The 14,968-nt window shown below is 45.0% G+C and overlaps 1 protein-coding gene across 2 annotated transcripts in view; it reads left to right on the forward strand.

Annotated features, from left to right (window-relative positions):
• The window catches only part of KIAA1549L (KIAA1549 like), a 320,960-nt gene extending 311,039 nt beyond the window's left edge, over positions 1-9,921 (forward strand). For both annotated transcript variants that reach the window (XM_059875159.1, XM_024975896.2), the window contains exon 21: positions 6,723-9,921. In XM_059875159.1, coding sequence (XP_059731142.1) covers positions 6,723-7,004 — 282 coding nt within the window. In that variant the 3' untranslated portion in view covers positions 7,005-9,921. The remainder of the gene's footprint in view (positions 1-6,722) is intronic.
• Positions 9,922-14,968: the final 5,047 nt, after the last annotated feature.

Raw genomic sequence — 14,968 nt, forward strand, 5'->3', positions numbered from 1 at the left:
CCCAGCCTAGACCAAAGAAGGGCAGCGACCAGCTGAACCTGAATATGCACACCCAGAGCTGCCTTTCGGCCACCTGTTAAAGCACTGCCAAATGAAAAACAAAAAGCAGGCAAACAGAAGTAGCACAGTGATGGCCCCTAGAGTGGGTGTGAGACCCTCCGTCACGGATAAGAAAGGCAGGCTGTCTTCTGAAGGCCTGTGTTCATTTTAGCGTTTGTTTCAGCATTTGTCAATACACATTGACACCCAAGGCCTGTGTCAACTTTGCTCTCTGTCCAGACCCCTGGGGTCCATTCTGTCTACCCCTCAGGTTCACTTCAGCCCCAGCATTGGTGTCTGCTCTTATTGTAGTGATGCCACATTTAAGCATCGTCAGGGTAAAACTACCCTACATATTTATTAATTTTCCTGGTGATCAAAGCTTATCCCTGAGCTTCCCTGGTGGCTCAGTGGCAAAGAATCCACCTGCCAATGCAGGAGACACATGCATTGTGTCTCCCGATCCCTGATTCGGGAAAATTCCACATGCCACAGAGCAACTAAGCCCACACGCCACAACTATTGAGCCTGTGCTCTAGAGCCCGTGCTTCGCAACGAGAGAAGCCACCGCAAGGAGAGGCCTGAGTAGTGCAGAGAGAGAGTAGCTCCCGCTCTCACAACTAGAAAAAAGCTCACACAGCAATGAAGACCTAGCACTGCCATAAATAAATAAATAAAATTGTATATTTAAAAAGTTATCTTTAAAAAAAGCTCATTCCTTTACTTGCCAAAATATCTTTAAAATATGTGCTATCTTGAATTTTAACATTCTGGAATGAATTACATCCTTCTCCCCTTCTTTAGAAGAAAAACATGATTTAATTTGTCTTTAACAAATGATTCAACATCATTATTATGCCTCACTACTAAAATGACTTCTGTAAGATGGGCTCTGATGGTTTGTAGAATTACTTCCCCTGTGTCAAACATCTCCAAACTATGCTTTTTGGAATTACTACAAGGCTTAGTATGGTTTTTCTTTCTCCTGACCTTGCTCCCAGCTCAATCCTTCTATTGCTGCCAATGTCCCCATTTTCAGATATGCTGCTGCTGCTGCTAAGTCACTTCAGTCGTGTCCGACTCTGTGAGACCCCATAGACGGCAGCCCACCAGGCTTCCCCATCCCTGGGATTCTCTAGGCAAGAATACTGGAGTGGGTTGCTATTTCCTTCTCCAATGCATGAAAGTGAAAAGTGAAAGTGAAATCGCTCAGTTGTGTCCAACTCTTAGTGACCCCATGGACTGCAGCCTACCAGGCTCCTCCATCCATGAATTTTCCAGACAAGAGTACTGGAGTGGGGTGCCATTACCTTCTCCGACTTTCAGATATACTCACCCTTAAATATGCTTTGCCTAATGTACTATTATCTGCAAATGAGGCACGTCTGAGCTCATTAGAGTTGTTTGTAGAGTTGGAGTAAATAAACTCTAAGAGAGTAACTAGAGGCATTCCCTACTGATAAGTCTACACATTTTAGTGTGGGAGTGTTTGGCCTGTGTTCTGGTTGTTAGTGGGCCTTTTTTGCTTCCTTTGTCTTGCTCAGCTCTTCTAAACAGCTGAAATCACGGGGTGTGCGTTGATCAGTTCAGATTTTATTTGACTCCGTAATTTCACTAGCAATCTAAATATAATGTGTACTTTTCAGAAAGTAGATGGTACTTAACTTTTGCTAATTAGTCAGTAAACCTGCAGCTTTGTCAGCTCACCCTCTGTGTGCAGGGTGCGCTGGGTGCCTGGCAGGAGTCAGCAGATGTATTTATAAAACCTTGGCCCTTGCCTTCAAGATACTTAGAGATAACACTTAGCCAGGCTTATGGTGACATAACTCTGATGCCTCTGGTTTCATGTTGCCTTAAAAATGAAGGAAAGGTAACCCAGCAAATCAAAACCTAATCTTCTGGACAGGATGACTTGATCACCGCATTCCCCCACCCCATCCCCAGTGTGAGGGAGAGCTAGTTTCTTATTAGCTGTTTTTAAGAGAAAAATGATTGCTACAGCCTAGATGGGTCTTTCATGGAGCCCACTTACTATCTGCAGGTAAGCAGGTATGGCCCCTTGTGTGGAACACAGTAGCCAGGGACCACGCTGGGAGGTCGGATGCTTTATCGCATTTGAAAGACAGCACAGGAGGTTCAGAGGGACCAGTTGATAAAGATATTCAGATATTCTTTCAGCTTGAGAAAGATATTCCATTGGAGAAAATGTTCACCGTCTGGCATCACCACCTCAATGGACATGAGTTTGAGCAAACTCCAGGAGACAGTGAAGGACAGGGAAGCCTGGTATGCTGTAGTCCATGGGGTCAGAAAGAGTCCAACATGTCTTAGCAACTGAACAAAAACCACATCCATGTGAGATGAAAAAAGTGCCTACCCTCAGCTGGTGTTAGTGGTAAAGAACCCGACTGCCAGTGCAGGAGATTTAAGAGACGTGGGTTCTATCCCTGGGTTGGGAAGACCCTCTGGAGGAGGCCATGGCAACCCACTCCAGTATTCTTGCCTGTAGAATCCCATGGACAGAGAGTTTGGTGGGCTAGAGTCCATAAGGGTCCCACGGAGTCGGACACAACTGAAGTGACTTTGCATGTATGCACACATGCGCCATTTGGATGTCTGGCCTTCCTGATTCCAGGTATCCAGATGTAAGGAGCTAGCTTGCATAACACCTGGACCTGGCTTGATAAATAGATTTCATTCCTGGCGCTAGATGGAGAGGGATTGGGAAGGAGTTACCAGGCTCAGCAGGAAACTGCTGTTGTCTAAAGGGGATGCTTCCCATGGGCACTGGCTACACAAGGACTGATGTTTGGCAGTCCTGGATTTTGGTCCACAAGGTGTGGTGGGTCCCACCTGCATCTCCTGTAAGAGAGGTAGAGTATGTCATTTCCTCATCTTCTGCACTTCTGAAGGGAACATTTCATGCAAAGATGGGCACAATAAAGGACAGAAATGGTACGGACCTAACAGAAGCAGAAGATATTAAGAAGAGGTGGCAGAAGTGGCAAGAATACACAGAAGAACTATACAAAAAAGATCTTTACAACCCAGATAACCACGATGGTGTGATCACTCACTTAGAACCAGACATCCTGGAGTGCAAAGTCAAGTGGGCCCTGTGAAACATCACTGCGAACAAAGCTAGTGGAGATGATGGAATTCCAGTTGAGCTATTTCAAATCCTAAAAGATGATGCTGTGAAAGTACTACACTCAATATGCCAGCAAATCTGGAAAATTCAGCAGTGGCCACAGGACTGGAAAAGTTATTTTCATTCCAATCCCAAAGAAAAGCAATGCCAAAGAAGGCTCAAACTACCACACAATTGCACTCATCTCATATGCTAGCAAAGTAATGCTCAAAATTCTCCAAGCCAGGCTTCAACAGTATGTGAACTGTGAACTTCCACATGTTCAAGCTGGTTTTAAAAAAGGCAGAGGAACCAGAGATCAAATTGCCAACATCCGTTGCATCATCAAAAAAGCAAGAGAGTTCCAGAAAAACATCTACTTCTGCTTTATTGACTATACCAACCCTTTGACTGTGTGGATCACAACAAACTGTGGAAAATTCTTAAAGAAATGGGAATACCAGACCACCTGACCTGCTTTCTGAGACATCTGTATGCTGGTCAAGAAGCCACAGTTAGAACTGAACATGGAACAGCAGACTGGTTCCAAATCAGGAAAGGAGTACATCAAGGTTGTATATTGTCACCCTGCTTATTTAACTTATATGCAGAGTACATCATGAGAAATGCTGGGCTGGATGAAGCACAAGCTGGAATCAAGATTGCCAAGAGAAATATCAGTCACCTCAGATATGCAGAGGACACAACCATTATGGCAGAAAGCAAAGAACTAAAAGAGCCTCTTGATGAAACTGAAAGAAGAGAGTGAAAAAGTTGGCTTAAAGCTCAACATTCAGAAAACTAAGATCATGGCATCCGGTCCCATCACTTCATGGCAAATAGATGGGGAAACAGTGGAAGCAGTGACGGACTTTATTTTCTTGAGCTCCAGAATCACTGCAGATGGTGACTGCGGCCATGAAATTAAAAGATGCTTGCTCTTTGGAAGGAAAGTTATGACCAACCTAGACAGCATATTAAAAAGCAGAGACATTACTTTGCTAACAAAGGTCCCTTTAGTCAAAGCTATGGTTTTTCCAGTAGTCATGTATGGATGTGAGATTTGGACTATAAAGAAAGCTGAGCGCCGAAAAATTGATGCTTTTGAACCGTGGTGTTGGAGAAGACTCTTGAGAGTCCCTTGGACTGCAAGGAGATCCAACCAGTCCATCCTAAAGGAAATCAGTCCAGAATATTCATTGGAAGGACTGATGCTGAAGCTGAAACGCCAATACTTTGGCCAACTGATGCAAAGAACTGACTCATTTGCAAAGACCCTGGTGCTGGGAAAGATTGAAGGCAGGAGGAGAAGGGGATAACAGAGGATGAGATGGTTGGATTGCATCACCGACTCCATAATGGAGATGAGTTTGAGTAAACTCCAGGAGTTGGTGATGGACAGGGAGCCCTGGCGTGCTGCAGTCCATGGGGTCACAAAGAGTCGGACATGACTGAGCAACTGAACTGAACTGAACCGGTGGAGTCCAGTGCCCCCAGCCTGTCCCAGCCACCAGCACCAAGTCAGTTAATGCTACAGAGCTGGGAGGTCTCAATAGTTGGACACTGACCTCAGCTCCACCTGAACTTGAAAACCAGGGAAAGGGGACATGGCAGCTTCTTTCACAAACAGGGCACCAGGTGCCTATCCTTCAGTGATTTTCAAATTATGCTGCTCAGAACCCTGGGTTCTAAGACACTCCCTTCTGTGTACCATGCACAGTTCAGGGCACAGTGATAAGCAGGTGAGACACAGTCTTGCCTTCACAAGTCGATGCCTGAGATGAGTGATGAAGTCATGAGTGATGACTAGTTATGGAATTTACAGGGAGCCCTTGACTAATATAGGGCTGGGGAAGGTCTCTCAGAAGAAAAGCAGTGTGAAGTGAGACTTGACAGGCAAATCCTGTGTCCTGGCCTTGTGCTCTGTTCCCCCCAGTTAATTACCAGTGTGTCCCCAGCTCACACGGCCCAAGGACTTGGACAGTCTGACTCCAGTTTTCCTCTAAGATGCAAGTGCAATGTATTTGCAACTTCGTCTTTCTTTGCCAGGTCTTGTAGGGAAATTAAAGCCCCAAACTTTGGGACATCCCGTCACTTCTTTCGTTATTCGGGTCCTCCCTGGTTCTCTCCCAGGTTCTCAGATCCTGTCTCCTCTCTACCTCCAGTGGGTCCACCCCCTACACAGTGTTTCTTCCTACAGTACAGACCTTTCCTCTGCCTGCCACCCCTGGTGGCTCCCAGGCCAGGGACTGGGAGAGGCTGATAGGAGCTAGGAGGGGCCTGCTTTCTTACTACATGTTCACCCATCCAGAATTTCTGAATCATCACCCAACTTCATCCCACTCCATCCTTACCAGCTCCCACACATGCATCTCTGTAAAGAATGGGAACATGATGAATTCCTCAGAAGTGGGCCATAGAAAAGGTAACTCTGTAATTTGGTGTTCAGCGGCTTTCTGATCTGGTCCAGCCCACCCTTCTTCCTGAGCTCCTCCCACACTGCCCACACCCTCTGTGGTCAGACCACCTTACTGAACCTCCCTGGGGACACCGTCCTCCGTGTATTGCCAGGCCTCTGCATGGCTCTTCCTCTGCCTAGAATGCCCCTTCCACCTTGTCTTCCACAAAACAGCCTCTCCATCCTAGCCATCTCCTCTCCAGACTCAGCTAAGATGCTTCTCCTGGAAAGCTGCCTTACTGTCCACATGTGTCCCATCCCCTGCAGCACCCCAGGGCCTACGTGATCCATGGGCACTTATCTCACAGTGATGCGACTAGCTTATGGGATATAAAGGTCTTTTGTGGATTACCCTGGAACAGCATCCCCATGTGTGGCCCTGTTTCTGTGGGCAAGTCGATCCTGAATTCTAAATCATTGTCCTGTCCATATTTCTAGAAGTGTCCATATTATTGGCATAGAACTATCTTCCACTTTTAATGAAAAGAAAATTTTTTCAAGAAGCCAAGATCTTATTCCAGATTCATGACATGATAGTTCAGTGATAAACTCCCAGCCTTGAAGCCAGCCTAGCCTGTCTCTGTGGCTTGTTAGCTGTGGCAGCTTTGACTAAGACACTGTTTGTTTTTGCTTCCTCTTCTGTAAAATAAGAGTAACAATACCTACCTCCTAGGAGAATTGCTTTGAGAATTAAATGAGATCATGATTGGAAAGCCCTTAGCACAGGGCTCGTTCAGCATTAACTGTTGTCATCAGTAATAAATCCCTGAGTCCTTTGAGGTCCTTAAAGAACCACATTTCTCTGCCTAGATGGTGCTTATATTAAAAAGGTAGCCAGGTAGATTCAGATGTAGACTGGGTATGTGCCCACTGTTTGCACAAAGTGTAAAATGCCTATTTAATTCATCCAACCAGCAGAACCAGTGAGTCCAAGTCACCTAGCTTTTATATCTGCACAATGGCGAGTTGCCTTCATTTTCTTCTAAATCTCTTTCCTTGTCCTCAATCCCCTCCTCCTTTGGTATCTAGTGTATCCTGTGACTTGAGCCCATTCCTGATACCTGGCCCTGTCTTCTCTCCCAACATGCTCTGCAGGTCCCCCTCCCGGGGTACATCGAGGCTTACCCCCGATCCCGGTATCAGCAGAACTCGCCCTCCAGGCTCCCTCGTCAGTACAGCCAGCCAGCCGGGCTGCACCCCAGCTTGGAGCAGGCCCCGGTGCCCTCCACAGCAGCCTCGCAGCAGAGCCTGGCGGACAACGACCCATCCGACACCCCCCTCACCAACATTTCCACGGCAGCCCTGGTGAAAGCCATCCGGGAAGAGGTGGCCAAGCTTGCCAAGAAACAGACAGACATGTTCGAGTTCCAGGTCTAATGCCTTCACCCCTTGAGACTTCCAGACTCTGAGGAAGCAGGCTTTGGGTTTTTCCAGGTGTGGTGGGACTGGAGACATGAGACGATGCAGGAGTCTTTCTCAGCCTCAGTTTCTAAAAAGGTGAACAGAGGGGCTTCTGGGAAACAGGAAACTCTTGAACAACGGGATGCTTGGCCTATTCAATTGATTGTATGTCAACAAGCCCGCATGTGGGACCATATGTTTGATACTCTGTTATGTTAACTGTTTGAGCTATGGGTGTATTCCATCCCCTGTGGAGCCTTAGTCAGGAGAGACGAGATGCTTGCTAATCTGCAGATTCCTGTCCAGTACCACATTTTAACAGGTCACCAGAAGAGGGCAAGCACAGCTTTATCTTCAGTGACCTCTGCATGTTAACTGTTTCTGTGTTAAAGGCAATGCAGGCGTGTGAAGAAGCCCCAGACTGTTCTCTCATTCAGCCAGAACTGTAATTATCCAGTCACCTCCAGTCTCCAAGGGAGACACTGACTCCAGCCAAGAAACTTGAGTCCTTTTCTTTTAAAGGTTCATATTCAAAGTCAAATAAATTGGATGAAAATCAGGACTGTCAATGACTGCAGCTACACATAGTCCTGACTCTTCCCCCTCCCCCCAATTAATTCAACAAAGGCCAAGAAAGAGAGAAGATAAGAGGGAATGGTGGATTTGTGTTGACAGGTTCTTTGAAAAGGTGTTGTCATGTTGGAAATAGAGTATTCTGCAAGTTGGGCTCTAGCTGGAAGAGCATCGGTGCTAAGAGCTTTTAGGATCCTACAAAAGAAAAACGGGTTTTCTTTGCCCTGCAGTGAAGGTAATCTGAGAACAGAGCTTCTCTCTTTTTGGGGGGACAATAGATACATCGACTTTTACAAGGAAATCTCTGTCTCTTCAACAATGATGTCCAGCATGTGCTGCCCAGTGATACAAAAGGAAATAGTCATCAATGCCTATTGGAAGCAGGAATAGTGAACCCAGTCTCCCCAGGCTGCAGCCTCTGTTTATAGAAGCTTCTGAATGTAGAAAATCTGTTGATTTATTTTCAAATGTAAATAACATTTTAAAAGGTGTATGGAGTTAGCCAGTCCCCTCCCATACTTGTCCCCATAATTAATAGACATAGGAGGACATTTGCCGCAATGGCGGGCTTCTGACCTCGTGACCATGATGTTGTAAGTTAGGCTTCCTGGCATGGTAGGTCAGCCTCCAGAGCTCTGGGTGGACATTGCCTTGCAGCCCTGAGGCACCAGCTGCTGACTATCAATGCTGACTTTGGGTAGCCCAGGGGAAGGGACACCCTGGTTCCATCACCAACTTTGGGAGCTGTGCTCAATGTCAAGGGCTTTCATGGTGTCTGTTGGGGAGTGAGGTCCTTTCCTGCCTTCACCCACGATCCATCTAGCTTCAGCTTGTATTCATCTCCTCTGAGTCCATCTTTCCATTCTCCTCATGAGTTTCTTTGGTCTTTACTGAGAGAAGAAGGTGGAAATTTTCAAATTGAGAGAAGAGTAGGAATGGAACTGATTAGAGTGAGAGAATCAAACTGTCAAAGCACAGACTTTTCAAAGAAGCTGTTTTTATTTCTCAATGGCAAATTGCCCTTTCTGCAATGTTCTGGAGACGATGTGTCATGGATCCCCCAAACCAGTCTCTTGTTCGGATGATATTAGGTAGCGTCCTTTTGGTATGCTGGTTGATCTTTCATAGTGTTAGTTTTTTGTTACTTAAAAAAAAAAATCAGCTATAAATAAAATGTATTTTTGTAATTTCCATGTGTATATATGGTATATTTCTACCAATGGCCAGGTGTTGTAACCCAAAACCTAAATCAGTTTGCAAACACTGTGGACAGTGCAAGATTTTATTGACAGATGAACACAATGCCTAAGTCTATCCAAATAGGGATTCAGTGCACTTGAATGAACAAAGAGCCAAAGAAACTCAGCCTTTTCATGCAAATGGTATGAGTCTGATAAAGTCAGCTACATTGTCCCGCCTTATCAATGATATTACTATCTCATCAGTGCAATGATATCAACCCAGTACTTTGTCTACTTGGTAAATGCTTGGAAATACTGTATGTGAAAATGAAGTTTCAAGACCTTAGTGTAATTTAAATATATACACATGCTTCCAAGACAGTGTCTACACTTTGGATGTCCCAGTGACTCGCAGAGGAAGAGCCCACAGTGTGCTGTGGTCTGGGTCCAGTTGGCTAAGAGGATGCCGAAAAATCACGGCGAGCTGTGCAGAGTCCCCTGAGATAATGAGTCAGTCAGTGGAGATGACTACAAATACAGCATTCTAAGTCAGACACTCTTTTAAACTAGACACCACAGGTTTAAGAGCAGTATATGGGAGGAAAACCTTAAGTTGAGGAGAAATCAGTGTGTCCATGTTGTCCCACCAATGCAAAGATGGCCGCCATTGTTTGATGTCCTGTGACTAAGATGGGGGTCCCTTTTCTGAAGAGTCTCCTGACCCTCAGGAGATGATAGATACCTGGGCGGCTGGCCCTGAGACAAGGCAGGTGTTCAGAAGTGCCATGAGAGCCCAGAGATTCTGTGTTCCTCATGACCCTCCAGACAGTTGAAGAAACCTTGAAGAACCAGAGGACCTTTGGTGACGTCCAAGAAGGAAGCCAACGTTCGGAGAAGTGGAGTAACCTGCCCAGGCCTTCAGCCCCAGCCCACTTACTCGTGATCGGGCTTGCTTTCCATTTCACCATGCTGCCTGAACGCTTGTCTGTGATGCGTTTCTTGAACTGTGCTAGGAAGTTTAAAAAGTAGACAAGGGTTATATGAGGGACTCCCTACATTCTTGCAAAGGAAAAAGATGATTGAATACAGTGTATAGAGGGCAATGCATTTGTGGCATAATAAACATTTTTTGGAACTAGTTTCGATGTGAGTTTTCTGAGTTCATGAAAAGAAAAGCATTTTGGCTTTTTCTAGAGTGCCATCAAGGAAATGGGGTTCTCCACTGCTGTGGAAGACTTTAGGGGTGTATTCTTCTCTTAGTGCCATGGATCTAAACAGGCAGCCTGAGTTGACTAATGACTAAGACAGGGTGGATCATGTAGGAATCAGTTCTCTGGTGCCAGAAGTTATATTGTGCATTTGTTAATTTAAGAATTCAGCAGAAGGGCATGTATAATTTCTGGGTATTCTTGATGGAAGAATGGATAGGATATTGTTGGATTTGTGATTTTTAAAAAAAGAAAAAAAAAAACCTCAGAGTACAGATGGAGGAGGAGAAAAATTTAAATACCTGACTAAAATGCTTCTGTAACAGGCAGGAACTAACAAAATATATAAAAAGATTTAAATCCTGATTACCAATAAATAGACTTCTTTTTCATACATAACATGTACACATTGTTTAATGAATAAAATAACAGATATTATTTTAAAGTCTGAGAACAGAATTTAAATGTAATTCACTCCTTCTGTTACACATCAGAAAGTAGTTTGGACTTTTCTAACAAAATACAGCCAAATATGCTTAGGAAAAGATAGTAGTTTAGCTTAGAGCAGTGACTGACTTGGGTCCAAGTGTTAGAAATTAAATGTGACCATTTAGTCCAATCTGGAAGATATTCTAGTCAAGGGCCTTTGCATACTTGGTCAGATGTGGGGAGTGACTGAGAAAATATAGGCAGACCTCAGAAATATTGTGAGTCTGGTTCCAGACTGCCACAATTAAGCAAATATCATAATAAAGTGAGTCCATTCATTTTGGGATTCCTGGTGCATATAAAGGTTATATTTATACTATAGTATATAGTCTATTAAATGTGCAATAGCATTATCTCTCAAAAAATACATATCTTAATTTAAAAATACTTTATTGCTTCAAAAATGCTAACCATCACCTGAGCCTTCAGCAAGTCATCATCTTTCTGCTGGTGGAGAATCTTGCCTCAGTGTTGATGGCCACTGACTGATCAGGGTGGTGGTTGCTGAAGGCTGGCATGGCTGTGGCAATTTCTTAAAGTAAGACAAGTGACTTTGCCAGACTGACTCTTTTCATGAATCATTTCTCTATGACTGCAGTGCTGTTTGATAGCATCTTAACCACAGTAGAACTTCTTTCAAAAGTGGAATCAGTCCTCTCAAAACCCTGCTGCTGCTTTGCCACCTAAATTTATGTCATATTCTAAGTCCTTTGTTGTCCTTTCAGCAGCCTTCTAGCACCTTCACCAGGAGTAGGTTCCATGTCAAGAAACCACTTTCTTTGCTCATCCATAAGAAGCAACTCCTCACCCATTACAGTTTTATCATAAGATGGCAGCAGTTCAGTCACATCTCCAGGTTCCATGTCTAATTCTAGTTCTCTTGCTGTTTCCATCACATCTGTAAGTACTTCCCCCACTGACATCATCCATGAGAACTGGAATCAACTTCTTCTGAATTCCTATAAATGTTGATATTTTTACCTTTTCCCATAAATCACGAGTGTTCTTAATGGCATCTCGAATAGTGAATCCTTTCCAGAACGTTTTCAGTTGACTTTGCCTAGATCCATCAGAGGAATCACTATCTATGAAATTTACAAAATATATTTCATAAAATAATAAGACTTAAAGCCAGAATTACTCCTTGATCCACAAGCTGCAGAATGGATGTGTTAGCAGGCATGAAAACTGTGAATCTCACTGTACATCCCTATCAGAGCTCTTGGTTGACCAGGTGCATTGTCAGTCAGAAATATTTTGCTTTTTAACCTTTTTTTGTGTTGTTTGTTGGAGCAGTAATCTCAATGGTGGGCTTAAAATATTCATTAAATCATGTTGTCAACAGATGTGCTGTCATCCAGGCTCTGCTGGTCCATTTATAGAGCACAGGCAAAGTAGATATAGCCTAATTCTTAAGAGCCCTAGGGTTCAGGGAATGGTAAATGAACTTTAGTTTCAGCTTTCAGTTACCAGTTGCATTAGCCCCTAATAAGAGAGTCAACCTGTCCTTTGAAGCTTCAAAACCAGGCACTGATTTCCTCTCTCTGGCTATAAAAGTCCTGGATGACGTCCCCTTCTAAGACTGTTTTGTTGCTTGACTGTTAGCATAACTGATGCTGTTTGGACACTTAAGAGTTTCTCCTGTCCTTTATGCTGACCTTGTGGTTCATCTGGTAAAGAATCCGCCTGCAATGCAGGAGACCTGGGTTTGATCCCTGGGTTGGGAAGATCCCTGGAGAAGGGAAAAACTACCCACTCCAGTATTCTGGCCTGGAGAATTCAGTCCATGGGGTCGCAAAGAAACGGACACGACCGAGCAACTTGCACTGCACTTTGCTGACCTTACCCAGGACTGTGCTGTGCAGTGAATCACTTCTCTGTCATCAAAGGCTTTGTAATTAATAGATATTGTTTAAGAATCATCAGGACCAGTTTGCCTCAATGCTCTCTAGTCCTTCCCTGATGTATTCCTGGTGCCCATGAGACTAGTTGCTAAATTGCTTCAGTCGTGTCTGACTCTTTGAGACCCTGTGGACCGTAGCCCATCAGGCTCCTCTGTCCATGGGATCCTCCAGGCAAGAATACTGGAGTGGATTGCCATGCCCTCCTCCAGGGGATCTTCCCAGTCCAGGGACAGAACCTGCATCTCTTGTGTCTCCTGCATTGGCAGGTGGGTTCTTTACTACTAGTGCCACCTGGGAAGCCCCATGAGACTAGTTACCTACCATAACTCTTGACTTAGGAATGCACATCCTATTTCTAAGCACATATCTCTATATTCGAGGTTAACTATAAAATTGTGCCAGTGGCTCCTCAGCGGTGTGGAATGCTTCCAAATCGTTGTCTACCTGATCCCACCCTGGAAGATACCATATAATAAACTGATCCATTGATTTTATGGAGCTTCCTGCCTAACTTTTCAGTCTCAAGATGCCTTCTCAGTTAGGTGGGCACTTTCTGTCCCTTTGTCCTCCAACGTGTGTCTACATTAACAATCTGTTGTTTCATGCAGCCACCTTTGTTAAGCATCTCAGGGGGATCTACTGGATAACTTCCTGCAGCTTCTACATCCGCACTTGCTGCTTCACCTTGCACTTGTATGGTTTGGAAACAGCTTCTTTCCTTAAACCTCATGAACCACCTCTGCTGGCTTCAAACTTTTCTTCTGCAGCTTCCTCACCTCTTGGCCTTCAGGAAATTGAAGAGAGTTGGGGCCTTGCTCCGGAGAAGGCAATGGCACCCAACTCCAGTACTCCTGCCTGGAAAATCCCATAGATGGAGGAGCCTGGAAGGCTGCAGTCCATGGGGTCGCTGAGGGTCGGACACGACTGAGTGACTTCACTTTCACTTTTCACTTTCATGCATTGGAGAAGGAAATGGCAACCCACTCCAGTGTTCTTGCCTGGAGAATCCCAGGGACGGGGGAGCCTGGTGGGCTGCTGTCTCTGGGGTCGCACAGAGTCGGACACGATTGAAACGACTTAGCAGATGCAGCAGCAGCAGGGCTTTGCTCTGGGTTGGGCCTTGATTAAGGGGATGTTGCGGCTGGTTGGACCTTTAGACTATTAAAACTTTCCAGATCAGTAAAAAGGCCGCTTCACCTTCTTCTCATTTGTGTTTTCACTGGAGTAGCACTTTTAATTTCCTTCAAGAACGTTTTCTTTGCATTCACAGCTGGGCTAACTGCTGCAAGAGGCCTAGCTTTTGGCCTGTCTCAGGGATCAACATCCCTTCCTCTCACCGTTGTTGTTCCATCGCTAAGTCGCGTTCAACTCTCTGATCCCGTGGACCATAGCATGCCAGGCTTCCCCGTCCTTTACTGTCTCCTAGAGTTTGCTCAAACTCGTGTCCATTAAGTCAGCAATGCCATCCAACCATCTCATCCTCTGTCGTCCCCTTCTCCTTCTGCCTTCAATCTTTCCCAGCATCAGAATCTTTTCCTCTCACTAAGCCTAATCATTTCTGGCTTTTGATTTAAAGCGAGAGATGCTGAACTCTTTCTTTCACTTGAACAGTTGGAGACTATCATAGCATTATTCATTGTCCTAATTTCAATATTGCTGTGTCTCAGGGAATAGAAATGCCTGAGGAGAGGGAGAGAAGAAATGGAAACAGCCAGTCAGTGGAGCAGTCAGAACTCACACAACACTGATTATGTTTGTCCTCTATCTGGGTGCAGTTTGTGGTACCCAGAGCAATTATAACAGCAACATCAAAGATCAGTGATCCCTAGACCACCATAACAAATATAATAATAATGAAAAATTTTGAAATATTGCAAGAATTGCCAAAATGTGATACAAAGACAAGAAGTGAACAAATGCTGTTGGAAAAATTGTACCAACAGACTTGCTCAACAGAAGGTTGCCACAGACCTTCAATTTATTAAAAAAAAAAGAGAGAGAGAGATGTGTGAAGACAATAAAGCAAAGCATAAGACAACCAGTTGTGGCCTGTTCAGGGGCCATTTCACGGAAACACAACAGATTCCAATTGGACTTCCCTGGTGAGTAAGACTCCGCACTTGCAGTGCAGGGGGCACAGGTTTGATCCTTGGGCAGGGCAGTTCCAGGTCTCACCCAGCTTGCTCTCTCCTGTCCTCTCTCCCACCTGCTTTCACCTCTACATATCTGCTTAGTTCTCTTGCTTGCCTCATCCTGCTAGCCTTCTCTGTTTTCTCACTGGTGTGTATTTAGTTGAAAGAATCCACCCCAGGACCCACTCTGCACAACTTTACCCTTTCAGTACCCACCCCTCTCTACACCCCTCTTTGTGCTCCCAGGGCAAATTCTTGAGACTCAGATTGGTCCAGTTCACCTGCCTATGATGAGCCACGCTTGGGTCAGGTGCCTATACAATCAGCTATAAGCGAGAGACAGGGTCGCATGACAAAAGCATGCCCCCAACCCCCACCATCGCCACGGACCGACCCTTTCAGTGAAGGCTTAGGTTGGGGGCTTGTACCCGGAGGAGGGAACATGCCACCCAC

The sequence above is a fragment of the Bos taurus genome, chromosome 15 (assembly GCF_002263795.3).
Source record: "Bos taurus isolate L1 Dominette 01449 registration number 42190680 breed Hereford chromosome 15, ARS-UCD2.0, whole genome shotgun sequence".
Taxonomy (NCBI): Eukaryota; Metazoa; Chordata; class Mammalia; order Artiodactyla; family Bovidae; genus Bos; species Bos taurus.